General features: G+C 46.0%; 1 protein-coding gene across 1 annotated transcript in view; it reads right to left on the bottom strand.

Annotated features, from left to right (window-relative positions):
- The window catches only part of KCNK10 (potassium two pore domain channel subfamily K member 10), a 126526-nt gene extending 98927 nt beyond the window's left edge, over window positions 1–27599 (bottom strand). Inside the window, exons 1-3 of the mRNA XM_073242012.1 lie at window positions 27494–27599; window positions 27208–27352; window positions 26769–26921 (exon numbers count right to left, since the gene is read on the bottom strand). Coding sequence (XP_073098113.1) covers window positions 26769–26811 — 43 coding nt within the window. The 5' untranslated portion in view covers window positions 26812–26921; window positions 27208–27352; window positions 27494–27599. The remainder of the gene's footprint in view (window positions 1–26768; window positions 26922–27207; window positions 27353–27493) is intronic.
- Window positions 27600–27906: the final 307 nt, after the last annotated feature.

Raw genomic sequence — 27906 nt, 5'->3', positions numbered from 1 at the left:
TCCCTGGAGCCTTGTTGATGCCCTTCCCTCTTCCAGATCCCCTCCATAACTGCCTTTTACATCATTTCATCCTTCAAAGGCCCTCTGAAATGCCATGTCTTCCAGAAAGCCTTTCCTGGCCCCAGAACTGGCTATGAACTCTTCTCCCCTAAGCCCTGAGTGTATCCTCACTGAATCTCTAAATGCCCTTACCCACTGTGCCTCCTACTTCTGAAACACTGTGCTTTCCTTCATATTTGCAAAAGCGTAGTATCTGGCAAGTACTTGCCAAAGTGAACTGGATTTGAGGAGCACTTACCCAGCTCTGGTTCCATAGGGGGCAGTCACTCCACCACCCAGCTGATAGAGCTGATTCAGATGGCACAGTTCAAAGCTATTCCAGAAGGCTGGGATGGGGATCTCAGAAAGCCTAGATGTCACCTTCTTATTGGTGTGCCATTCTCTCGCTGCGTTGCTCCAAATCCATTGACAGCAAAGACTGCATATAATTCCTATTTTCATCTCCTCCAGCACAGTGGTTTGTATGCATAGTAAGTATCTGTTAATCGTAGGCTGAACCCATTTATTTAATTCCATCATGTCACAACTGGAGAGCTAGAACAGTGCTATGAGTATTCCCAAAAATGTACTATGTGACCCATTGGTGTTACACAAGATGGCATCACGTAACACAGAGATAAAACCTTTTATAACAGCCATGTGTTTATTTTAGTGCACACTACGTAAAATAAAACTAGTGTAAATATCTGTGACTTCATGGGTACTACTGCTTGGGGTAAGGTTAAATTGATTTAAGGTTTTTAATTGGGTGTCAATTTAAGGAAAAATATTCATTCAACAATGATAGACATTGCTTAAGGCAAAGCTAAATTTATTTAAGTTTTTAAAAAGTGAAATGAAGTTAAAGAAAAAAAATTAAGGTACAGATGATAGTTAACATGGCCAAAAGTTTTTAAGTGAAAGTGGCATAGGAAAAACTGAAGTTAAGAAAACTTGTCCTAACTAGTATTTCCAGTCTGAATCTGTTTTTGCTCCAAAATGTCCCACAGCCACTGCAAGATATATCCCTTACAAACATTGTTTCATGTTCCATCAGGTCTCAGAAACTCTGAAGTAAATCCTCACAACCAGCCACATCCTCTACTCACTGTTCCCATTTCTCTAACCCTCTTTTCCAAACTCCCCTCTGTTTCCTGTGAAGAGAAACCCCACCCTTTCTGAGCCTTGGGCACATCTTGCACTTGGGAAATCTTGCAAATGTGCACTGTCTGGCCTGGGTTTAGGCCATTCTCTCTCCCCTTTCCTTTCTACCAATCGATGAACATTCGTCCCTCCGAATGATGGAAATTCAAAACCATCTGTGTCCCCCATCCGGTACTGCACATCCTTCATCCATCACGTGAACAGTCTGGACTTGGGACTCTGCATTCACCCACAGGTGTGTCTCATCACCCCAATTAAACTGTAACTGGCCGAGGGCAAAGACTACGTCCTTAATGTTGTGTGACAGCTCAGTCAGCCTACAGGAGTGCCGAGCACACCACAGGTACAAAGCCTATGTCTCACAATAGAACAAACTAAAAACAAGCGCATCCAGAAAACGCCTCACTCCAGGTGCTCTACTTGTCAAAGGTGAACTTGGGTTAGGATGTGCTCGCCCACAGCACCATCCAAGTGGGATTCTTGCTGCATTCGTCCCACAGACCAAGTGTTAACAGTTCCCTGCACAACATACATCCATTGACCATTGGACTGCATCCTCCAGGTATTTTAATAAGGAAATCACTCCATCTGGGTTCATTCCTAACATGTTTACAGAACTCAAATATCCCTTCAAAAGAGTTGCTGGAGTCCACAATTCTGAAAGTTTGAGTCTGAAAATTAATTTGATTTATTATGGTTTTAAGATAAAATAAGAAATCATCTATCCTATATTATACTTTTATTTCTCAATCTGTTAAAAGGTATTTCAGTATTTCAACCTTCATCTGAGGAAATATAGTTCACTGGTTATAAACATGGATTTGGTTTCATCAGACCTAGGTTAGACATGTGACTTTACCATTTGCTAGCTCAGGACCTTGGTCAGATTCATTTACTCACACAGCAAACATTAATTGAAAAAGATTGTGCCAGATACTGTGTCTGACCTCCCTAAGTCTTAATGTTCCCCTCTGTAAAATGGGAATAACATCCCTGACTACAGAGACATTGTGGGGACTAAATAAGATAATGTATGCAAAATGCCTGGCACTCTGCTAGTTCAGTGTTAGTGAGTAGTATCAACAAATGGTAGTTTTCAGTCATTCTCATAATCATCATTTTCTTCAGTGTTTGTAGAGCATTTAATGTTGCTAATTAAGTTCCCCTTCCTAAAACTCTCTCCTTCCTTGACTTCATGGAGATATCATTTTAGTGTTTTTAGTTTATTTATTAATTTATCTTTAGCTTACTAAATAAATAAACAGGAAAAAAATTTTCAGTGAGTGATAGGCATAATGCAGAGAATTACCACAGTGTGCAATGTCCGAGGGTCACCTGCACAAGTGGGTGGTTAGAAAAGCATCGCTGAGGAGGTAACATTGGGGCTGGGATTTTGGAGGTGAGGGGGAACCTGTCACAGGAAGATCAGGTGGAAGATAATTTCAGGAGAAAACAGAACTTACCAAAGCCCTTGGATAAGGAGGAGAGAATGATGTTTCCTGGCTTATTCAAGGAACAAAAATGAGTCTAGAGAGCATTAGACTCTAGATGAAGTTGGGAGAGGAAATAAGCCACCATTATCTGTACACAGAGCTTTGCAAGGCCCACATCAGAAGCTCGGCACTAATGCCAAGTGGAAAGGGTCACTATTAGAGAATTTTAAGCTCTGGGTATGAAGGATCAGAGTTACATTTTTAAAAGGTCATTTTCACTTGTTTTGTGGGACGTGAACTACAGAGAGCAGGAAGGAGCTAATAAAAAGGCAATGTCAGCCATCCCTTTGAGAGGATGCATCAAATCAGAGTGGTGTGAGCAGAACTAGGCAGAAACAAACAGATTCAAAATACATTTTAGACATCATAGTTGGCGCACCTATGGATGAATGGATGTGACATGGCAGGGGATGAGAAGAAAGGACTCATTCATCATTTTTGTTTGAACTGTATAGATAATGGTGTCATTTATGGAGATGAGAAATCTCAGGGAGGAGAAGGTTTGGGTTGGGAAGTCCACAGTATTTGGAGTTTGAGAAGGCCAGGAGACACTAGTGGAAACAAAAGGTTGGCAGGTGGATGTGCAAACCCAGAGATACACATGTGGGTAGTACGAGGCACTCCTGACATCCCCTTAGGAGAACCAGAGACAGAGACAAGGGGGACCTCACATTCAGGGGCTTGGGCATTCAGCCATACTTGGGACAGGATCCAAAACTGAGCCCACAGAAAACAGTCATGAAGACTGAAGGAAAACCCCGAGGAAATAATGTCACAAAGCAAGTGATGGAAGGGGAGTGCCTCCAAAGGAGGGAGAGGTTGACTGTCAAAACAGCTGCTAGGTGTCAAGGAAGACGCTGCATGGTGCTTTCACTTTAGCCTCTCCCTGTTCTCAGCCAACAGCCCCAATATTACTTACATGTTTGTTAAATGACAACATGTTCAAAGAAGCTGGGATCCAGTCACAGACTTAGAGGCTAAATCTTAATTGGTCCAAGCTAATAATGATAGTGCCATTCCTTTTTGACAGAGATTGGTCTAGAGGTTGATGTAAGAAGTCTGCTGTAGGATTCCTGATGGAGAAGAAATCCTCCATGATAAAAAAAGAAATATTAAAAAAAGAGCCACTTCACTTGTCTCCCTACATTAAGATGATATAATGCCTGCTGGAGCTTCTGCAGCTCTCTTAGCACTTTTGGGGATGTCTTTGCCAAAATGATGAAGGGAGGAAGGCCAGGAAGCTGGACAAATCTGGGTCCCTGGTGGCATTACAAAATAGCTGAGCCAATACCTAACAGCAAGAAGATGAAAGCTTTTCCCCTAAGATCGGAAGAAGACAAGGATGCTCACTCTACCCGCTTTTATTCAACATAGTACTGGAGGTCCTAGCCATGGCAATCAGACAACACAAAGAAATAAAAGGCATCCAGATTGGTAAGGAAGAAGTCAAACAGTCCCTGTTTGCAGATGACATGATATTGTACGTAAAAATCCTAAAGAATCCACTCCAAAACTACTAGAACTAATATCTGAATTCAGCAAAGTTGCAGGATACAAAATTAATACACAGAAATCTGTGGCTTTCCTACACACTAATGGTGAACTAGCAGAAAGAGAAATCAGGAAAACAATTCCATTCACAATTCCATCAAAAAGAATAAAATACCTAGGAATAAACCTAACCAAGGAAGTGAAAGACCTACACCCTGAAAACTACAAGACACTCTTAAGAGAAATTAAAAAGGACACTAACAAATGGAAACTCATCCCATGCTCTTGGCTAGGAAGAATTAATATCGTCAAAATGGCCATCCTGCCTAAAGCAACCTACAGACTCAATGCAATCCCTATCAAATTACCAACAGCATTCTTCAATGAACTGGAACAAATAGTTCTAAAATTCATATGGAACCACAAAAGACCCCGAATAGCCAAAGCAATCATGAGAAGGAAGAATAAAGCAGGGGGGATCTCACTTCCCAACTTCAAGCTCTACTAAAAGCCACAGTAATCAAGACAATTTGGTATTGGCACATGAACAGACCCATAGACCAGTGGAACAGAATAGAGAGTCCAGATATTAACCTAAGCATATATGGTCAATTAATATATGATAAAGGAGCCATGGATATACAATGGGGAAATGACAGCCTCTTCAACAGATGGTGTTGGCAAAACTGGACAGCTACATGTGAGAGAATGAAACTGGATTACTGTCTAACCCCATACATAAAAGTAAATTCGAAATGGATCAAACACCTGAATGTAAGTCATGAAACCATAAAACTCTTAGAAGAAAACATAGGCAAAACTCTCTTAAACATCAACACCTTCTTCATGAACATATCTCCACAGAAAAGGGAAACAAAAAGAAAATGAACAAGTGGGACTATATCAAACTAACAAGCTTCTGTACAGCAAAGGACACCATCAGTAGAACAAAAAGGCATCCTACAGTATGGGAGAATATATTCATATATCACATATCCAATAAGGGGTTGACATCCAAAATATACAATGAGCTCACACACCTCAACAAACAAAAAGCAAATAATCTAATTAAAAAATGGGCAGAGGATCTGAACAGACAGTTCTCCAAAGAAGAAATTCAGATGGCCAACAGACACATGAATACATGCTCCACATCGCTAATCATCAGAGAAGTGCAAATTAAAACCACATTGAGATATCACGTCACACCAGTTAGGATGGCCACCATCCAAAAGACAAACAACAACAAATGTTCGCGAGGATGTGGAGAAAGGGGAACCCTCCTACACTGCTGGTGGGAATTTAAAGTACTTTAACCATTGTGGAAAGCAGTATGGAGGTTCCTCAAAAAACTAAAAATAGAAATACTATTTGATCCAGGAATTCCACTCCTAGGAATTTACCCTAAGAAAACAGGATCACAGATTCAAAAAGACATATGCACCCCTATGTTCATTGCAGCACTATTTACAATAGCCAAGAAATGGAAGCAACCTAAGTGTCCATCAGTAGAAGAATGGATAAAGAAGGTGTGGTACATATACACAGTGGAATATTATTCAGCCATAAGAAGAAAACAAATCCTACTATTTGCAACAACATGGATGGAGCTAGAGGGTATTATGCTCAGTGAAATAAGCGAGGTGGAGAAAGACAAGTATCAAATGATTTCACTCATCTGTGGAGTATAACAACAAAGCAAAAACTGAAGGAACAAAACAGCAGCAGACTCACAGAACTCAAGAATGGACTAATAGTTACCAAAGGGAAAGGGACTGGGGAGAATGGGTGGGAAGGGAGGAATAAGGGGGAAAAGGGGCATTATGATTAGTGCACGTAATGTAGAGGGTGGGGCACGGGGAAGGCAGTATAGCACAGAGAAGACAAGTAGTGATTCTATAGCATTTTACTATGCTGATGGACAGTGACTGTAATGGGGTATGTGGTGGGGACTTGATAATGGGAGGAGTCTAGTAACCACAACGTAGCTCATGTAATTGTATATTAATGATACCAAAAAAAAATAGCTGAGCCAACCCTGGAACCCCCTCTTTCCCACTACTCCTTGTTCAGTGAGAAAATAACTCTCTTACAGTACACATCCTTCCTGCTTAAGCCTCTTTTAATTGGACATTGTGAAACATGCAGCTGAAAGCATCCTGATTGATACTTAAGATAAAAGCACAGAAAATTGATACTGGAGGCCTCAGGAAGAGCAGCTCCTAGGAGATGGTGGTGGGTTAGAAAGTAGGTGAGATGAGGTGGAGAGCACGACTCCAGACAACGATCTCCAGAAGTTTTTCTGTGAAGGGTGTAAAGGACTTGGGTGGTGGCTAGAGGGTATGTGGGGTCAAGGGGATGGTGAGAGATTCTGACACACATCTATTCACTAGTGGGAATGTTTAGTAGAGAGGAAGAGAGTGATGGCTCAGGAGAAAAGAGGAGAACCAAGGGTGGGGTCTCCAGCATAAATGGAGGGGCTGGACTCCAAGAGAAGAGACACACTTCATCCATGGAAGAATAGAGACAGGACGGTGCGTAAGGATGCAGGAAGCCTGGCCGGCTTTGATGGGAGGGGGAGGGCAGTAGAATGATGTTGTTCTGACCACTTGTTCCCAACTTTTTTCCAATGATGTATGAAATGCTCAAAATATCACTCAAGACCTATCTAAAACTCTCCTCGACTGTGAAGTCCATCCTGACTTGTACTCTCAATTCCTTCTTTCACATTCCCACACAAGTTTTAAGTCCCTATGCCACCAGAACGGAAACTCCTCAAGGGCAGGGTCTACTTAACATCTCAGAATCCATCACAGAGCCTGACACACATGTTTAATAAATATACTGAATGGAAATGAAGTCTTAATGTATTGGGGTAAAAAAAACTGTTGACCCTTATTATTCACAGATTCCACATTTGTAAATTCTCCCACTTAGTAAAATTTGTTTGTACCCCCAAAATCAATACTCACGGGACTTTCGCAGTCACTTGTGGACATGTACAGAGCAGCAAAAAATCTGAGTCATCAGAGTAGGGAGTAGATAAAAGAGACAGGGATCAGAAGTCAGCCAAGAAAACCAATAAAAGGTACAGTATCAAGCTGGCTACCCCTTTGGGAAAATGGAATTTTTCCCAGCGGGGTAATTAGGACCCTATGTACATATTCCTGAATTATCCCACCCAAGGCTGAGTGAACTGGGGTATTTATACTCCACCTCCTGTCAGTCATTGTTTGCGGGCTACTCCTGGGTGTGCTAATTCCCCTGCACTTTCTGCCTTCCATGAGAGCACAAAGGAGGCACAGCCAAGAAAAAGGCAAAAAATGCAAGAAATGGCAGTCAGAAGTCAGCCAGTTTGCACTCAAGTGCCAAGAGCAAAGGGACAGGATGGACACTGGCATGTGCTGCGCTGACACTGAAAGTCACACATAAACTGAGGCCAGGAATGACCACTTCTATGAGAAATCTACAAAGCAAGCACATAACTGCTACCTAAGTCCTGGAGTTATCATGTCTTTTCAGCTAATTAGCTAATTCAAAGACCAGTTCCCACTAGTTTTAAATTAAAATACGGTTTAGTGGTGTTGCTAAAGGAACCTGGTGGTGGCACATAAAGTTATTTCCCTTCTCCTCTGGTAGAAGCAAAATGGAAAGCTCACTTGCACTTTTAATAATCAAATGGGGTCTTTTCCCTAGAAGAGCATGTGAGAGAACAGCAGGACAGAAGCAGGTTTTGGAAAACTGGAGGAATCTAACTCTTCGTAGGATGTCTCACCTTCATAGACTAGGCAGGTTGCTGATGGACATACAACAAAATCACGTTTCCCTACCCAAGACACAGATCACTGCCCAGCTGATGCTAGACCCTTCCCTTCCTTGAACACCTGCACCCACCCTCCCCAGTGCTGTCAAAGCACCTTAGGAATCTCATGTCTCAGGAAAAGTCCTGGGGCTGGGAAAGGGGAGCCACCCTACACATTGTAATGTTCAATTCCAATCTACTATTAAAGATGCAGCAAGGCAGATGGCATTTCCTCTATCACATCAGGTGAGTGGCTTGTTTGGCTTTGAGTCCAAAAAGTATATTTTTCCCTTCATTTACCCTTCTATAGCTTTTCCAGTTCATGTCATGACCCTTGAGAAATGGACAAAAGAAGTATACTGGCCAGCGGAAGTTGCAGAAGCCACCTTGTGGGTATGCAGGCATGAAACCATATTCTCCCACATGAGGTGCGTGGACAACAGTAGAGCCTGTGGGGTCAGGGCTGGAGGGTACTCTGTGACCAGAGCAGGGAGAAGGGGCCGGGCCTGAGGCCCAGGGCATTCACATCTTGTAGGACACCCCCCTCCACCTAGACATGATGCTCAGCATGATGCAGAGTCCCTATCAGAGGCCAGCAATGGCCCTGGAGCCAAGACAGGCTGGGCTGCAAACCCCAGCTCAGTTTGGGAGGTCATGATCAGCTACACACTCTTAGCTTCCGTTTTCTTATCTTCAAAGTGAAGCTGTTACTACCTGTCTCAGGTGATTGTCCCTTTCTTCATTCAAAAATAGGTATGCATGCCACAACACAAGTGAACCTTAAAGGCACTGTGCTAAGTGAAAGAAGCCACTTCAAAAAAGCTGCATGCTATATGATTCCCTTGATATGAAATGTCCAGAATACACATATCCATGGAGACAGAAAGTAAATTAGTGGTTGCCTGGAGCTGGGAGAGAATGGGGGAAAATAAGGAGTCGCTGCTAAAGAGTATGAGATTTATTTTTGATGTGATGAAAATTTTCTAAAATCAGACAGTGGTAATGGTTGCACAACTCTGTGACTAGAGTAAAACCCACTGAATTGTACATTGTAGATGGGTAAATGTTAGATTATGTAAATTATATCTTAATAAAGCTGTTCTCTAAAAAAAGTAGATTTGGAACCCACACATGTACAGTTTCTTGGAAGCCATAAGCATCCGGTCGTTTGGCTCAACATTAGGATAGTAACTGGAAGAATAGGTCAAGTGACTCAGGTTGCTGTGAAGAATAAATTTTATCTCATGTGTTAAGCATGGAGTCCTGCATCCTGTGCACAGAAGACCCTCAGTAAATGGGTGTTACCAGGAATAAGACCATCACCATTTATGACACGCCTCCTTTGTGCCAGGCATTGTGCTCTGTTCTTTGTGCACATCATCTCATTAAGCCTCACGCCACCTCAGGGGTGGGCACTATCATCCTTTTAGACCTCAGGTGGGGAAGCTTAGGCATGGAGAGGTAAGTGAGCAGAGCTGGGGGCAGACGTGAGCTCCAGCACACCTTCTCACCAGACAACCTCACCTCCAGCAGCAGCAAGGACCACCAGGCTGGGTTCCATGATCATTAGAACCAGTTCAAAATAGAGCAGAAACTTCCAGTAGCTTCTGGCAGGATGGTGCCTACAGGTCTGTCCTAGCCACTCAGCTGAGAAGCAGTGGAGGTATGGCCTCACCCCAACCCTATGGCAAACTCCAGGTAACGCTGTCCTTCCAGGCCTGGAAGAGTGCCAGACACAGTCCCACATCCCCCTGGATTCAGAGTGGACACCCCAGCAAGTCCAAACAGCTGCTGCCTCCTTAAGCCCGAGTGACCCAGGTGACCCAGGCTGGCAGCCTTGACTGGATGGCCTTAGTTGGCCCCAACATCCCAGATGTAGCAAAGAGACTGCCAGGCTCATAACAAACAGAAGCCCCAATTTCCCCCTATTCAGAAGACATGCAAATTTAGACCCTTTGGAAATCATGTGTAGCAAAAAGTTCCCATCTGCCAGAGAGAGAATTTAAGTACCTAATATTTCAATTCCTCGGAGATCAATTTACATGTCCTCATAGGGGAGACTCAAACTCTCATCACGTCCCAGTGACATATGCACACACCCCACCATCCTAATTAACAAAGCTTCTTAAGAAAATTTCACTACAGATGAGGCAATTCTGAGGCCCTCTGTGAAATCAGTGAATTTTCTAACACAGCGTGGCTGCCTTCAGCAGGATCAACACTCGTTCCCTACGGAATCAGCAAACTAAACATTTTTTTTTTTCAGAGCAATGTACCATCAGAATAGCCTCGTTTTCATGCTTATTATAATATCTCTTAACCCCGTTCAGTTGTCAAATGTGTGCCTGAAAGAATGTCTAAAATGCAGAAGTTGGCCTGAGTGTCTGGAAGGGATGCTGAGGGCTCTGGTGAGTTTCAGGAGGGCAGGGACTTTGGGTCGTTCCTCGCTGCCCTTCCAGGCCTGGAAGAGTGCCAGACACAAAGAAGGCGTTCGGTAAATACTCCCAAGTGAGCAGATGTCTTCTCCAAGAGGCTGAATATACACTCACTTCTATGCTGGTTATAGACTTTCAGAGAATTTAGTATGGGGTCTCAGAACCAATATGTTCCAGACTCCAGCAGAATTATAGCTCTTCATTAATTCTTCCTCCCAAAGGAAGGGGAAGAGAAAAACAGGCCATGGCACCTGTTGGCATGACCATGAAAGGCAGCATTGAATAAGGGAGGTGAGCAAAGAGGCGCAGAGAGGTGCTCTCTCCCCTTGGCTTCTGGGCCAGGGCAAATCACTTGGCCTCTCTGGATGCCTCAGAGGGCCTTTGATGTCTCAAAAGCCCCTTCCAAATGCTGAAGTGAGTTCAGTATGAACCAGGCAACACTTGCACAAAATGAAAGGCTGCCTTCTGTGCTCTCCCCTGGCCTCCCCGAGCCCCTGCCCTCTGCCTGCATCAGAGGTGCCGCTGTCCCACCAGCCCATCACCCACCCCAAAGGAGCCCAGGGCCCTGGGTCAGCTCCCTACGTGCTCCTCCCCAAAGCCCCTCTTCTGTGGCCTCTCTGTTCCCCTCTCCACCTGGCTCCACAACGTCACACATTTCCATCCTGTGTTCCACTCCCTCTTGGACCAGCTCTCTCGCCAAAACTTGACTACCTTGGCTGTGCTAGGTAGTGGGTAACTGAGAGTTCGTACGTGATCTGGAGGAAATATATCTGTGTTTCAATGAGATGTGCTCTGGAGATGATATTTCAACCACCATTGCTACCAGCTCATTTATTGTGACATATCATTGTACTTTGCATAATACACTTACCTCAGCACCCAGACTAGGATTTTTCTGGGTATAAAGGCCCCAGCTCCTTTTCATCTTTCTGTGTCCGGTGCCTAGCCCTATTTCTGCAGCACTCACTCAATAAATATTTATGGATGATGAATAAAGTGATAGACCTCAGGCAGTCTGATGGTCAAGGGAGGGAGCAATGTGGCTCAGTTGTAGACAGCGACTTACAGGGCTCCTCAAATCCCACCCCCTGCAGCTGTCAGCTCCGCCTGCCTTTAGAATTGAGTCTGAATGCAGAGATTATTGCCTGAGATCAGGCATTCATACTGCTGTACAAGCTGTGTTCTCACCCTGCCAGAGCAAGGGACCCAGCACATGGGAGCTTCTCATTAATTCAGGCTTTGGGGAGGCCTTCCGAGCTGAGGCCACAAGGACTCAACTAGAGGGGGGTCCCATTATAATCAAAAGAGAAATACCCCAATGTTACACAATACCTCCAGGAACAAAGTGACAGTGGGTATGGAGGGAAAGCTGGCAATTTTGATTAGGCCCATTATGATGGACAGAGAGCCAAATGCTTCTGAAAGCATCTGAAGTACAACAAAACACAGGCCCGCTGTAGCTTTTGGTTTATTGTTTCACTGAGTCCAAATATGCAAATTATCACAGAAGTAAGGGCCACATGACAAAGCCAGTGAAAAGATTATTTTAACTAATAGAATGAAAATGCAGTGGACATTGTTTTAAGATACACCTCCCATTTGCAAACCAGGAAGTGTCAGGATTGGGTGTCATAAACCACAGATGCAAAGAAAAGCTTTTTTTCCTACCTAAGTGTTTTTCAGAAATGTCTGTGATGCCTATAAGCAGATGCACAGTCTCCCAGAGAGGTCCAGCACCCAGGACCATGCCTGATACATGGTAGGCATCCTCCAGAAATATTTGCCGAATCGATCATTCCATTTATGAGTGACTTAAATAATCTTTAAAATACGAATCTGACTGTGTCATCCCCTGACTTCAAACCATGAAGCAACTTGCCATGATTCTCAGAAAAGAAGCAAAGCTCTTTCATATGACCCACTATACCCTGCATAACCTGGCCACCACCCACCTCCCCACCTTCATGCCACCACGCATACCTCACTCTCGAGCCAGCACCAAAATCTAGGTCTCCTGACCTGAGACCAGGGCTCTCCTCATTGTGCCGCATCAGTTTTCTCTGTTTGTTTATAACACATCCAGAAATCTCAAGATCTGAACCAGACTATAAAAAGTGCAAGAGTGGTATTCAAAATACTGAGTGCCATGAGCCACTGTCATTATGACAGCCATAATTAAATCCAGAGTGGGTGCACTACCTGGTTTGTAACCAATTTTTCTGAGTAAAAGTGAGAACACTGAGGAACTGATATGCATGTGGCTCAGTCTGGGTCATAATAAACCAATTGCAGGTCCAGGAATTGAAAATGGGCCTCAGGAAATGAAGAATCGATCAGAAGTAAAAACCACCAGAGTAGATTAACCCTGAAAGTCAGGCACTTTGCAAGGGTGGGTAAAGGCAGTGGGTAGGGGTAGCTCCTGGATGAAGGATTAGAAGGTGGGTACACTGGCATATCCAGATCCCGAGAATTTTTCAGCCCGTGGTTACCATGGTTACCAGCGCCCTGAGAATGGGCTCTGGAATGCGACAGGGCCTCAGGCAGCCTCATTCAACCCACTCTCCCTGTCCTCGGGCCTCTTTGCCATTTTGAGCGGGAAGTGACATATCCAACAAAGCCCACGGTGGCCCTCAAAAGAAACTGTATTTACTCTCCTCGGTCCAGGATGCAAACGCTCCTAAAATTTCCTCAGAATATAACATCGCCTCAGGAATAAGCCAGGCGTGCAATGTTTGGAAACAGGGGAACCCCTAAGGCATCAATGTATCCTGCTGCCTGGAAATCATTTTCTCTTCAAGAATGTGCAGAAAAAACGAGAAGATAGCCCCAAAAAATGTTTACTCAAAATGTGACAGCGAGTGCTACCCATCCTCCAGGGTGGCTCTTTCCTTGAGCTGGGCGCATCACCCCGATACCATCCCTGCCAGTGGGACTACACTCTAACTTGTTTCCATCTCGCCATACAGACACAAGCTCTGCTGCAGGAACACACCAGACACCAATACCCTGACACTTCTCCTGCTCAGTCTGAAAGGTGTCCTATTCCAGTTTTATCCAAGGAGGCTGGGTTTTCAGGCACTGAATCTGTAAAGGAAGGGATCATCAGTGAAGGGAATCTTGTAAAAGAATGGGTCCATCAGTTGTCACATTCAACTTCGGGGTTCACAGAAGAAATAGAGTATGTTGTGTGGCCACTCCATGGTGACTGTTTTACCAATTTACACACAGCACAGTGCCCTCACAAGACAGGCTCAGTAGATGCTTTGTGTATTCGAATAATCTGCTTGGACTGGCAGGTATACTGGGATCTATTATAAGACCAGATGGTCATATTTTAGATAAATCATCCTCATACTCACTGTCTTTCTAAAATACTGTTTTGAGCAGCGAGCGACAGGAGGGGTAAATGGAGCTCAGTGAATCATTGTTCTGTGGGTAAGTGGGAAATGCAGGGTTAAACAAACTCAACCAGGCTTCAGTACTGCAGGGTTATCAGAGGGGACATGCAAGGCAGAGCTCCAGACTGCACGGCCCCAGTTCAAGTCACAGAGCTCTGAGGTTAACTTTGGGCACATTACTTAAGCTCTGCAGGGGTTAGCCTCCTCATTCAGAGAGCAGGGATAAAAATTTCACCTGCTTCTCTGGACTATAAAGAGAATGGTATGAGATAATGACTCTAAAGCACTTAGCACAGTGTCTGGCATTAGTATGTATTCAATAAATAATACGGGGAAATGTTGATGGTAATTTTAAAATATATCCTCAAATTCTATAACACTCCTGCCTTCCAAAGTGAGCTTAATCACTCCCCCAAGTGTAAACTGAACTTAGTAACTCACCTCTAATGAAAAGAATGTGGTGGTCATGTCAATATGTGATTTCTTAGGTGTGGTCGTAAGAGGTGTTGCCAGTCCCACCTTGTTGTCTCCTGAATGGCTTGCTCCGGAGGAAGCCAGCTACCATGTTCTGAGGACACTTACGCAGCCCATGGAGAGGTCCACACTGGCAGAAAATGAGGCCTCTCCCCCAAAAACCAGCAGCAATTTGTTAAGTCACATGAGCAAGCCAATTCAGTAGGAGATCTCTCCCAGTTCCAGGCAAGCTGCTGGATGAGAGCAGCTCACATCTAATCACAACTAGTCAACATCTAATCACAATCACTGAATGACTCCTAGTCAAGCCACCTAGCCATGCTGTTCCCAAATTCCTGATCCACAAAAACTCTGAGATAATCCACACTTATCACTGGTTTACACCACTAAAGCTTGGGGGTTTTGTTACAGCTGTATTGACTCTGTAGGAAGGAATAAGCATGCATGGTTCAGCAAACCCACTTGACCACGAAACCATCTCTTTTCCTCAGAGCATGTGATGAAACTGATTTGTGTCTCATGGAATGCACTTTGAGAAATGCTGATCTAGACCTTCAGTTTTATAAAGCTTCTTCACATTTATTATCTCATTTGATCATTTCAGTAACTGTGACGCAGGTGATGACTGTGATCTTTGTTTTATGCAGCAGAAATCTAAGACTCATGAAGGTTAGGTGACTTGCCCAAGTTCATATGTTAATAAAATTGGTAGAACAGTAACTTAGACTCAAGCATTATGATACCTATTTTTTCCCCTCTGGTTGGACCAGAACAGCCTAGGCTTCTTAAATCTAAGATAAGAATAGTGAGAATCTAAGACAGTCCCAGGGAGGGGGCCTGTGCAAGAAGCCACCCTCCCAGATGACTTGGAGAATGAAACAGATGGTCCTCAAGAGGCTGGAGCTGGACCTTCCCAGCTTCACAGAAAGGCACCCCTTCAATGATAACAACATAATCAGGTACCATTTATGGTCCTATAAGATGCCCCGGGATGCTTCTTAGAGTTTGCATATATCACTTCATTTAATCCACAAGAATAAATTAAGGAACTACAGGCTGTCATCATCTCTGCTTTACAGGTGAGGAGACCAAGTCACAGAGAAATGAAGCTACTTGCTCCAATCAGCCACTAGCAAGAGATAAAACTCAAACTGGGACACAGGGGATCTAAGACTGTCAGGGCCTGAAGGAACCTTAACAATCAACCTCTCACCTCTCTCCTTTTATAAGAGTGGCAGAGCCATCCCAGGAACCCAAATCCTCCCACCCTAAGCTCCCACATTGTATAGAGTGGCGTCTTGCGCAGAGACCAGATTAAATGAATATAACACACACATTTACTCCTATCAGGTTTTAAGGGTCTATATGCTGAGCCAGATCTACCATAACTACTTCCCATATGGCCTCAAATTCCATCAAAAGAAATGAATGTCTTTGGCTTAAAGCAACATTCTCAACCAGTAGAATTCCAGGCACTGACCCAGGTTGGTTCATGGTTAAAATGAGTAACAATAGATTATCCCAAATTTGCAGAGAAAAAAACAGTTAATGGATAGAATTTTTTCACCTCAGCTCCCCTCCCATTAATTTTTCTTAAACATTTGGTTGCCTGGTCTCTTGTCTCATATGACAAAAGAGAATGAATGTTCAACTGTCAAACACCACACCTGATACCAAGCATCTCTGTTCAGACTACCAAGCTCATATCATATTAAATTTGGTAAGTTATACTATTTATTTTTAATCCTGCTAACATATTTTATGTGTTATTATTTGGGGGACCTATGGATCTGCTTACATGTAAGAAACTCATTTTCCTGGTAGTAAAACTGCTGCATTACAAATATCAGCATCTGGGGCCACTCTTCAAAGGTGACCGTGATTCCCAGATTCCCCATCACTTGAGCAAATTCACACTGTCTCTTCAAGCATCTCTTTTTAAACTGCAAACACTATTCCATCCCCACACTGGTTAGTTGAATGAAAAAATTAGTGTCCTTCACATAAGAGATAGCAATTGAGATGAAAACACTGTAGGAATGGGTGGGGGGAGGTGATGGAAGGAAGGAAACAATGAAGGGAGGGAGGTGAAGTTCCCTATGATCATGTGGTTTATCTATGGCAATGGTTAAATCTCAGATGCTATGTTTTGTACCATTCCACTCTACTTCAAAGATCACTCCATGGCGAAGCGAAGTAATCGACCCAAACTTAGCAGTAATAGAGAAAAGGGAACCCTTTAAAAGCTACCTACCTGCCCTTCCACACCACTTCTTCTGCCCATCTTCCCCACCTCCCTGGCTCTGGGAAAGAAGAAGGAAGAGGATGAAATTACCCTCGTGACCACCCCTCCCTTGCTAATGGTTTTGGCCCACCTCCCCATCCCACCACCCTAAAGGGAGGGATTAGAAAGGCAGGTTTTATTTTCAATTCATACTACTCAGTCCCAGACATTCATGAGGGAGAAAAATATCTCAAACTGTATCTGCAAATGACAAATAAATGTCCTAGAAAGTAAATATGAGGCTTCTGTTCCTGCATTCAGGGTAACAGTAATGAAGCTGACATAGACAAACAGTAAAGTCTCCACTGAGAGTACCGTTAGGACAAGAGCCCATTAGTGGATGGTCCCTTCTGCCACCATGAGAAACCTGCCGGTAGCTGCAGCCAACGTGGTAGGGACACCACATTTAGGTAGACTCCGTAACCAGGTCACGCACAGCTGAGCCCCTAACCAACTCCAATCCTGTCTGGATCATCCTTAAGTGCCTTTTAGAACAGAATCCAAGTACAGCGAAAGATTGCCACTTACTCCCCTTGCTGCTTCAGCCATCGAAGCTGTCCAAACTGAAACCTCCTGACCAGCTGTCAGTGACATAACTTCATGCTGTTTCATCATCAAACTCTCTAATTCTCTACAGACTAAAAGTAAAAAGAATCCATTATCTCAAATACCCTATTTCTTGCCAGTAGCAGGCCCCTAGCTCCATGCCTACACTGGATACATTTCATACCATATCTCAGTTGTGGTTGAAGTTTTCCAATTTGGGGCAAGATGTGGATCATATTTTGAAATGCATCTGATTTAAGATGATGCCAATATAGAGATTGCTATGGACTAAATTGTGTCTCCCCTCCCCAAAATTCAGATGCTGAAACCTTAAGTCCTCCCCCCACCATGTGACTGTATTGGACATAGGATCTTTAGGGGGTAATTAAGGGTAAATAAAGTTAATTTTTTTAACTAATTCAATAGGGTCGGTGCCCTTGTAAGGGGAGGAAGAGGGAGCAGAGGACTCTCTCTCTCTCCGCCTTGTGAGGTACCACAATAAGGTGGCCATCTGTACCCAAGAGGAGACCTCACCAGACATCAACCCTGCTGGCACCTTGATCTTGGACTTCCAGTCTCCAGAAGTGAAAGGAAATAAATTTCTGTTTTAAGCCACCCAATCTAAGGTATTTTGTTAAGAGAGCCTGAGCAGTCTAATCCACCGCTAAGGCACAGATGTTTTGGAAACGGTAGAATAGCACAGCCTGGCCAGCCTTAATTCTACCCAGCAATCACTGGGATTGGCAAAAGGTTGATGAAGCTCCCTCAGACACTGCTGGAAAAGAACCCTGAACCAAATCTTGGCCCAGACAATCTCTGGAACATCTTTCCTCTTTACTTTCTAGGATAATTGTGGTGATTTGGGCACATTATTCATCCCATTTGGAATGCTGATCTCCTGAAAGTTGGATATTCAAGTCAAAATAGATGATTTTCTTTCCAGGAAATCTAAGCTATATAAATGTGTGTTTGGAAACACATTAATAAAGATAGCACTCAAGCGACCTCGCGAGTTGAGCCTGGTTCACATTCACAAGAGACTGAAATCTCTTTTTATCCGGGAGAGCAGAAATGTGACCCAAAGGTCTTCAACTGAACTCATGGGATAAAGTGCCAGCCCGTGCAAACACAACCTGAGAAAACAGCCCTCCACGAAGGACTCCCTGGGCAATTGAGAGCCTCTCTCCTCTAAATCTCTCAGAGAAACCTCTGAATATGCCCTGGAACAGGAGGGAATGTCACAGTGTAAAATGGATGAAGATGCTGAAAGGGAGGAGAGTTTGAGGGAAATTGCCCCAAATGAAAGCATCCAAGGGCCTGGGTCAGCCCCAGCTATGCCCTTTTGCAACCTTGGGCCCCCAAAGAAGTCATTTCCTCTTTCTTTTCCCATCAGTTCATCTAAGGCTCCAATATCAACAAAAATAGGGTTGTTTAAAGAACAAATGAGATAATTGTAAAAAGTGTTCTGTAAACTGAAAGGCACTCCACACATATGCTACAGGCCCCTCCAGAATTTTGCATTAAAGTATGCATTAAAAATGCAGCTTAAATAAACCCAGCTCCAGTTTTACACTTTGCTTCTTTCTTAAGCAGATTTAAATGCCGAAAATGAGTTATATACCAAAGGCCAATATGAGCCAAATTATTATCTATACAACAAATTGTATCTTTTTCAGGCTGCATCAGCTCCCCCACCTGCCCCACTTCACCCCCATTCAGCCTTTCTCACTCCTGCAAGTGGTGGAACAGAAAGAAGACAGTCTGCTGGAGGCTTTAGAGAGCTGGGAGCCTTCAAGGAAGGGAGAATATTGGTGCCTTTTCCAGATATCCTTTAATGATATTCTTCCTTTCACCTTACTTGTTCTTTCCCATTTGTAGCTTAGAGGTGTCCTGCAATTCCCACCACACAGGAAGCCATCAAGATCCTCTTCAGTCCATCCCAACATCCACCCATTCATTCAGCAAAAGGTTAAGGAGGGTCCACTATGTGCCAGGCACATCCCAGGGACATTAGGGATGTGAGAGTCAAGACAGGGAAAGTTCCTGCCCAAGGAACTCATGGACTAGTGTGAGGCCCCACATCAAATGGGACACATGAGGGAGTAAGACGGTCTCAGATCATGTCAAATGCCAAGCAGACAGTTGAACAGGTGTCATAATAGAAAGTGGCAGACTGGGGAACAAGAGAAGTCTTCAGATGGGGCAGGGAAGCCCTTGCTGAGGAGGTGACATTTGAGCTCAGATTCAAAGGCTGGAAAGGAGCCAGCCATGTGAACATGCATTCTACATAGCAGAAAGCACAAGTCCCTGAGACAGAAACAAGTTTGATCTATTTGAGGAATGAGGGGAAGCCAGGTGTCCCACAGGTCAGATGAAGGGGAGAAATTGAAGAGATACAGTCAAAGAGGCTATGTCAATGGCTGCCTTGCACAAGAGAGGAAAGAGAAGCCCAGAGAGGCTAAATGAGCAGCCTGAAGTCACACAGCTAATTATTGTTACAGCTCATTCTAGAGACTAATTATTTTGCCCCCAAATCCAGAGTTTTTATGCCATATTGATCTGCTTGCCTCAAGCCATGGGAACATTGTTTGCCAATCTTATTGGTTTTTAAAAGCCCTTAACATACATAAAAGCAGCAAGCCAATCCCAATTTTCAGCATAAAAATCAACAAGTGATCCCAGTGATTTAAAATGCACATAAATTTTACTATGAAAACCAAGACTTAGTGCCAGTCTACTTTTGTGTAGGTCCTACACAAAGAGTAAGTCTATTTGTTGCAGGCCTAGCTTTACAAATATGCAAGGAGGCCATAGCTCACCAGAGAATAATCATTTTATAGCTAAGTCTTAGTTTTTGCACCTAAACCTTGACAGTGCATTGCTTAATTCACCCGAGCGCAATTAAAACCGATCTATTCTCAATCCACCTTCATCTTGTGCTATTAAATTGTCAGGTAATGCAGCTGTAAGCAAAACATCGGAATTACAACTTCCTCCCACAATCTATGACTCTCCACCTCAAGATTCAGGTCTGTTAATACTCAAATCCTAAAACTCAAGTCCATGGAACCATCCCTCCCCTTTTCTATTAGAATGCTAGGTTCCTCTTCGTCTTTGCCTGCTGAACACACTTGGTCTGTGTAAACCCAAACCTCCAAAGGATAGACCCAAAGCCTGCCCAGTGGCCAGTTATTGGCCCACCAGAAGTAGAAGTAGAGCTGCTTTTCAGCTGATGGGTTAATGAAAAAAAAGAGTGAGTGGAAAAGGCTGATCCTCACTCTTCTCCCGCCTCCTTCTCTTCCTCTTTCAGCCTCTCCTCTTCCCCCTCCTGTTTCTTCTCTTTCTCCTGGCTGCAAGCTTCTCCAGTCCTTGAGCTCTGGGAGCCTCACCACATAGACTCAAAAGTGTATAAAGGTCCATATTTTAGTCCAACCCCACCATCTACTCATTGTGTGACCCTGAGCAAGTCACTCAACCTCTCTGTTCCTCAGTTCCCTCACCTGTAAAATTAGGACAGTATCTTCCTCCTAAGATTAAATAAATTAATCATAATTAATTAATAATTATTATTTATTTAATGTATGTCAAGCACTATACAGTGCCTGGCACATAGCTCTATACAGTGGAGACATGTCACCCTCGCTCCACACTCTCCTCCTGCCTCCACTCCCTGGCTAGGAAAGACTGCTGCCACCCCCACCTTCTGGAACAACTGAGCATGAAGTCAGAGCACCTTACTGGAAGGCATCTCAGTGGTATCCTGATGGCAATCAAGTATCAAATGGGAGTGATAACACTTACACCATCAGATGAGTATTATGAGAATAACTGTATGAAATAATGTACATAAAGCATTTGGCATGCAATGCTTGCTCATTAAATGTTATTTTTATTGGGGTCTTTTCATTTTTAGCACCATTGGTTGTGACTGTCGATGCTATTTGCGTGCTTCTTCACTGTGTCAGGCTGTAAAATGTGGGATCCATCTGTGTTTATCACTGTGATATTAATATACACAATGATGATCACATAGAAATGTACTTTAAAAGCAAAGGCAAGCTTTGTAAAATCAGCCCACAGCCCTCCCTCCCTACCAGAATTCCCTGACGATCCCAACCTAACTCTTTCAGACTACTGCCCACTTGGTACACCTCGTGGATGACCCGGGAACATCTCCCACTCAACAAGTTCTAGACTGAACTGCCAAGCTTTCCCTCAGAACTGCTCCTGCCCTGGCTGCCTTCCCAATGACTCCAGCTACAGCACCTCCACACTTTATTTTGTGTCCTCCATAGCCCCCTAACCCATCCACTTCTCCATCCCCAGCAGCCACCACCCTGGTCCATGCCACCATACTATCTGGTCCCTCAAACCCACAAGAGTCACACAGCGCTTGTTTTAAAACTGAGTTCAGATCATGTCACTCCCCAGCTTGAAACCTTCAGTGGCTTAAGGTAAAGACTATATTTCACCTCACCCAGCAACCTCACCATACCTGCAACAATACAGAGGCTCTGGCCTCTGACCCTATGGATACCCCAGCCACTCAAAACACACACTGCCTTGCTCTCTGCTCCAGTCATGGAAACTTCCTGTAAGTTCCTCAATTACACATGCTCCTTCTGCCTCAGGGCCTTTGCACTTGGTATTCCCTCTTCTGAAACAGTTCTCCTTCTCATTAGCTAACTAATCCCTATATAGCCTCCAGGTCTCCGTACAGGTAGGTGTCTGTCTGCTACCTTCCCTGGTTCTTGTCAATCTCTTTTATCAGATATTTTCTTAAAACCTGATGGAACATATATAAACTTATGGAACATATATAACATATAGTCCTTCATGAAACATATATAAACATAATTGTGCATTCCTCTGTGTCTTGATTTAGGTTTAGGTCTGTCCCCCTCACTATAAACTCCAAGGCAGAGCTTTTGTCTATACTATTTTAACTATATCTCCATTGCCAGTAGTAGATATTCAATAAATACGTTTTGCAGGCATCAAAAGAAAGAAAAAGTCAAAGCACCCTTCCATATTTCCAGAGTGCTAGAGACAGAATAGAAGGTTTTGGCTGTATTTAAGGTGTAACAGCTTCAGAGCTGAAAACAGGCACACCTCTTCACTCATTCTTCAGCAGCCAGTTAGTTCACATTTACTCAAGAAATGAATGGGTTTCCTGTTTCCCAGTCTGGAGAAAAGAATAAATGCACTCATAAAGAACACTGTATACATACACGCACATCAAATAAATTTCAACCTAATGCACAGAGAGGCATTACTAGCCTGACCCGGCTTCAGACCAGCGGAAATGCTAAAGAGCATTCTCGTCAAAACTGGATACTGGGTTTCAATTTGTTCTCCTTCCTTAAGGATCACGGAGGAGCCTTAACATCTGTGCACTAATTTCAGACACCGGGCCGATGCAAGGCGCACACTAATCTGTTTCAGTCACTCTTTTGCGCAGAAGGAGCATTGTCGAACATTCCAAAGAGCTTGTAACCACACTAGTGCTTGGGCGGGCACGCTGTGTGCCCCCTCCCAGCCTTTGCCAGCCCCACCCTTCTCGCAGACCTCTCTCCCCTCCCACTTCTATTCCAATGTGAGCCAAACTAGCTGCCTGGTTTGGTAATAAGATTGGGCGAAGCCTCGGAAGGCCCCATGGGCTCCATTACTCCGCCCGCCCTATGAGAAGGGCTACCTCCGGGGACCGTTGCTGCAGATCCAAGCCCCACTTGCTGCCAGGAAACCTTTCCACCGAGGACACCCTGGGCAGGCAGCGCAGCTCCAGGTCCAGGGGGAAACACCCCACCCATCTGCCAGAGAGACAAAGATCACCAGAAACAAAGGACACACACACACACTGGTACACACAAAGTCAATAGCAAATACTGATACTTCGTGCAATTTCAACCAAACAGAGGGCTGGGTGTATCTTTAAATAGATTTTGAAACAATCCAAGAGGGTCAATAATTATGTGATAATGACAGACACTAACTGGGTTTGGAACCCACGCTGCCTCCGCCCTCCCTCCACCCGCGCTGCAGTTCCCAGGCGCTTTCTCCAGTCTCAGGACACACGCTGCCAGGAGCAAGAGTGTTTCCACTCATGGAAGCGCGCACACGCAGGAGATGCAGGCAGGGTGAGGGCGAGGGCGGCCAAAAGTAGGAAATACCAACCTTTAGGATCCCAGTTCACCTGTTTTCTTGGAGTCTCGATTGGAAATTTCATTGCTCCGTTGCCCAGAGGGGAGGAAATGAAAAGAAGGAAAATAATAGTAAAGTCCTCAAGCTTTACACGCCTCGGTACAGCAGTCCAACAAAACAATTTCCAAGGATGGGGAAGCCTTGGACTGGCTCGTGGAGGAACCAGAGAAAGACAAGTGGAAAATACTGGCTTAGGAGAGAACTGGAAACAGCTTAGGGGTTTGCACCGAGTGAGGGGTGGCGGCAGCCCCTGGGAAATAGGAAAAGTAAGATCGGCGAGGGATACGGTGGTTAGGGAGGCTCGGGAGGATGCAAGCGCCAAGCAGCTTCCCAGATGCGGTAGGTTGGGGACTGAGCAGCCGGAGGGCCGGCGCAAGGGAGAAGCCCACGGCAGTGTCACTCCAGCCCCTGAAGGCGTGTGCGCACACACTCCCGCGCACACACACTCGCACACGCAAGCCCGGGCACGCGCTCAGCCGGGCACGCCAGCCTCGCTTGGCCGCGCAGAGCGCGCACGCCCCACCCCGGCCGCGGCTCCTCGCCCCTGGGCGACGCCCCCCGCTCCCCACCCCGCGAAAGCCATTGGACGTAGGGGTGGTGCGGCACCCGAGGAGCGCGCGGTAGGCGCCGCGCCTCGGAAGGAGAGCGCGAAGCGGGTGGAGGCGCCCGCGCCCGGCCTGGGGCAGCGGCAGGCTGCGGACTTGCCCGTGGGGCGGCGCGGGGCGGCAGCGGGGTGGCCGGGAGGACGCCGTGGGCCGGGCAGCGGGCGGCGGGCGCGCCGCTACTTACTGGCTCGGCCGGCCGGCGGGCGGGCAGGCGTGGAGGCGGCCGCGGCGCGCGGTGGAGTTGCAGCCGGAGACACGCTTGGCTGCCTGGAAGGCGCTGCGGGAGGCGGAGGAAGGGCCGCGGCGGCGCTGCCGCAGACCACTGCCCGGGGTGGGAGGGGGGGTGAACCTCTTGTCACCGCTCCCACCAGGGCACACCCCCCCTTCTTTTCTCAGTTCATTTTTTTTACTCCCGCGCCTGGTTGTCCCGCCTGCGCCCCGAACCCACGGCCTCAGCGCCCTGCGAGCAGGCGGGTGCCAGCCATGAGCCTTTTGTTCTGGGACCGCTCGGAGTCGTCCGCGCTCTCCCCGCCCGGGAAAGCTCGCTCCCCAGGCGCAGCCCGGTCGCTCCTCCTGCAGCCCGGCGGGGGCCTCCGCTTGGAGGCCTGGGAGGGAGCTGGAGAGAGGCGCCGCAGCCCCGGAGGAAAACGGTATTGCCAAGACCTGGCGGCTCTGGCGAGCGGCAGCCCAAGGGGCCCGCAGGTCTAGCAGCGGCAGGTGCGAAGGGGTCCCAGACACGTTCCCGGAGAGAGGTTACACCTGGCACATTCCCCAACCCCCACCTTCGCTGTCCCGCCCGAAGCCGCACAGTGACTTGCTGTGGGGCCTCAACCTCCACAAGAGCCAGGTGGTGCTGAGATGCTCTTGAATGGGCTACTGGAAATACCAATGTGAATGATGCTTACAAATTACTTCGGACGTCTAGGAATGGAGCCTTTCACGCAGTAAATGCTCAAGAAATACTTGCTAAATGAAGGCATGAGTTGCATGAAGCAGTGTTCAACATAAAGTCGTTTCAGTTGCTGTCCATTCACTGTCCAGGGGACATATATCTTGAACACCTACATCACTGTGCTGGCAATATGGCAAAGAACAAGACAGAGATGGACCTTGTTGTCTTGGGGCTTACTGTCTAGTGATGTGAGGTCGAGTAAGATTCTCTGCTGCCTTTACTTAGGAAAGAGGAAGTGACTCTCCAGCTCACGGCCCTAAGGGCTACCCTAGCAGTTGTTCTCTGAATGCATGCCACTCTAGGGCACCTTGAGGGTTCTGGAGAGCCCTGCTAGAGCAGCATCTTTTTCATGACCCATCCGAGTTGTCACATACAGGCTTCTGAGTCCCGGAGCAGGATCCACAGATATCCTCTGTGGTCTGTGGAAAGGATTGGTGTTTTGTTAGCGACCCTACAGACTGTGGGGGCTAGAACCTTGAGTTCTCTGCAGTCCCTGTTCAGCAACATTGGCACCAATCTGATGGCACTGCTCTGACTCTTCAGCCCCTTGATCCAGCTCTGGTTCCCCAGTGCTTCAAAGCCATCTTCTCTGGGCCCCCATTTGCCACACTTTGCTTCCCTCTACTAGAAAGAAGGCCAAGAGGACGGATGAGACATGGAAATGAGACAGACAAGGAGTTTCTGTGCCTCCAGCCATGCCCCAGAGACACCAATATGTATGGAAATTCTGTTCCAGCACCCAAAGGGAGCTGCTTCTATACTGCTGAGAACCTGCAGTGCCTCACTCTGCCCTCTCCTTACCTGCTCCTGGGCAGGAGGGCTGCAGCCCAGTAGAGGTGTCCACAAAGATAGATACCCTCTCTTCTGAAGCCACTGAGGACGGGGAAGTGAGACTAACATACATCAAATGGTCTGTCACTATCTCCTACTTCTCTCCATTCTTCTTCCCTACATCACTCTGAAGAAGCTCTAACTTGGCCTCATTTACAGATGAGAAGATCAAGGCTTTGAAAGGTAAACAGATTCTCTGATGCCCAAGGTCACAACACAGACTCAAACACAAGTGAGCTCGTCTTGTACCTAACTGGACCCATGGATCTGACCCTGAAGCTGCCATTTGCAATCTTCTGGGTAACAAAGATCTACATACTATATTATCTAAGACTTCATACCCTCCTCCTTTGCAAAATAAAGTGGGCTATCCTGCTGCCCTGGGGTCTACACCAGGGAATCAGCTAACTGTCTGAGGCAAATTCCCATGGCACAAAATGCAGCCTTACAGGCATCATTCAGCCAATCAATAAACATTCATTGAGCATCTCTTCTGAACAGGATTGGTTGCAGGTTTTCTTCAGAAGTTATTATGGGCCCTGGAAAACCTTCCCAGAAAAACATCAGAGGACTGATCATTTGGGGACTGGGGATGTCTGTGATGACCCTACTGAGATGAGGGGGCAGGATCAGGGGTCTAGAGTGTCTGATGTGGGGTTCAGACTTGGAGTAGTCCTTGACCGTTAGGATCATCTCCCCTAACTCAGTCGTACCCACCCACCCACCCCCCAAAAAATTTCGTGGCTTTCTCTCACTTTTACTTTTATTCTCCCTTCTCAGAATACAGACAAAAACAAGTTTGGGGGGGGTGTCTTCCCAAAATTAATTAATTCCAGCACACATACACCCCCAACATGCCTAAAATCAAGTCCAACTCCTGAACTGCGTATTTGGGATGGACTGCAAGGAGGGTGGTGGGGGTGGAGGAGTGGGACATAGGGAGATACCCCTCAAGAAAGGCAACTTAAGCATAGTAACCGTTCGTACTACTGCAATCCCCTTCCATCACCTTCTATTAGACCCTTTCCTTATCACAGACTAGAGTCCACTTACCCCAGGAAGGAGGAAAGAAGTGGCCTGTGTAGAGAAAAAGCATCCAAAAAAGGCGCCGCGCCAAGCGGTTCCCTGTCGGTCTGCGCTGCCGCCACTTCCATCGCTATTGCTGCGGGCGGGTTAAGTCTGGTGGAGAGAGACCGCCTCGGGTTTCTGAGGCAGGAAAACAAAGCATCGTGGCGCAAAGTCTCTGAGCTCGCCGTGCCCGCCCCCAGGCCCGCGCCGGCCGCGGTCCCGGGCACATTAGGGGGCACGGGGAGCTGTTTGTCTCCGAGAAGCGTCGCTGCGGGGCGCCCGGGTCTCTGCAGCTCAGAACCTGCAATCGCTGCGGCACCACTTTAATGAATGCCCCGTGGCCGGGCGTGGGAGGGCTGGGGAAGCCCGAAGACCCCAGTCATCTCCCAGGAGGAAGTTTTCAGCAAGTAGGGGGCTCCTTTACCTCCTCCCACGCTGCACCCCGTGTTGGGGATGAGGTGGGCGCCCTGCCCGCCGCTTGGGGAGTCCGTCTCTCCGAGTGGCTGGCCAAGCAGCGCTCAGCCAGGGAAGAGTGAAACACGGATTGCGGGGTGAGGCAGGAAAATGTCCTGGACAGAGAATGGCAGGGAGTGATTAAGCAGCTTGGGGAATCCTGCTTAGTGCTGGTTTGGCAATCAGTAGCAGGAGGGCAGATCTGATGAGAATCTACTTTGAATTCACGAATAGCAGAACGGATTCAGTTAATCTACCTTGGATGGATTCCCTTTGCTTTCATCATTTCTCCCTGAAGTGCGCAAGAAATCCCAGTCTTCCAAGATGATCCGCCGCCAAGACACCTCCACATCCTCTAAAGACCTGCAGAGAGGTTTCCATGTCATTTTGTGGAGATATCCCCACACACACCCTGTGTATACCATCTCAGTGGTTAAACTGATAGGGTTATGCATTCAAGTGAAACTTCTCCCAGAAATGTTTTCTTTCCCCAGTGAAGTTTCCATTTTGTTCCCAACATTTAATCACTCCTACATTTGTCTTCATGTCCCAACCAGTATCTGCAAAAACACACCCTTAAATATATGTTGCTGTAATCTTGGGCTCTGCTTTTGGCTTGGAAAAGCTGGAGATGCATCAGCAGCTAAAGGGCAGAGGGTGTCATATATCA

This window comes from Manis javanica, chromosome 8 (genome assembly GCF_040802235.1).
Source record: "Manis javanica isolate MJ-LG chromosome 8, MJ_LKY, whole genome shotgun sequence".
NCBI lineage: Eukaryota > Metazoa > Chordata > Mammalia > Pholidota > Manidae > Manis > Manis javanica.
Note: the sequence above shows the minus strand (reverse complement) of the source record. Positions and strands in the feature narration are given on the sequence as shown.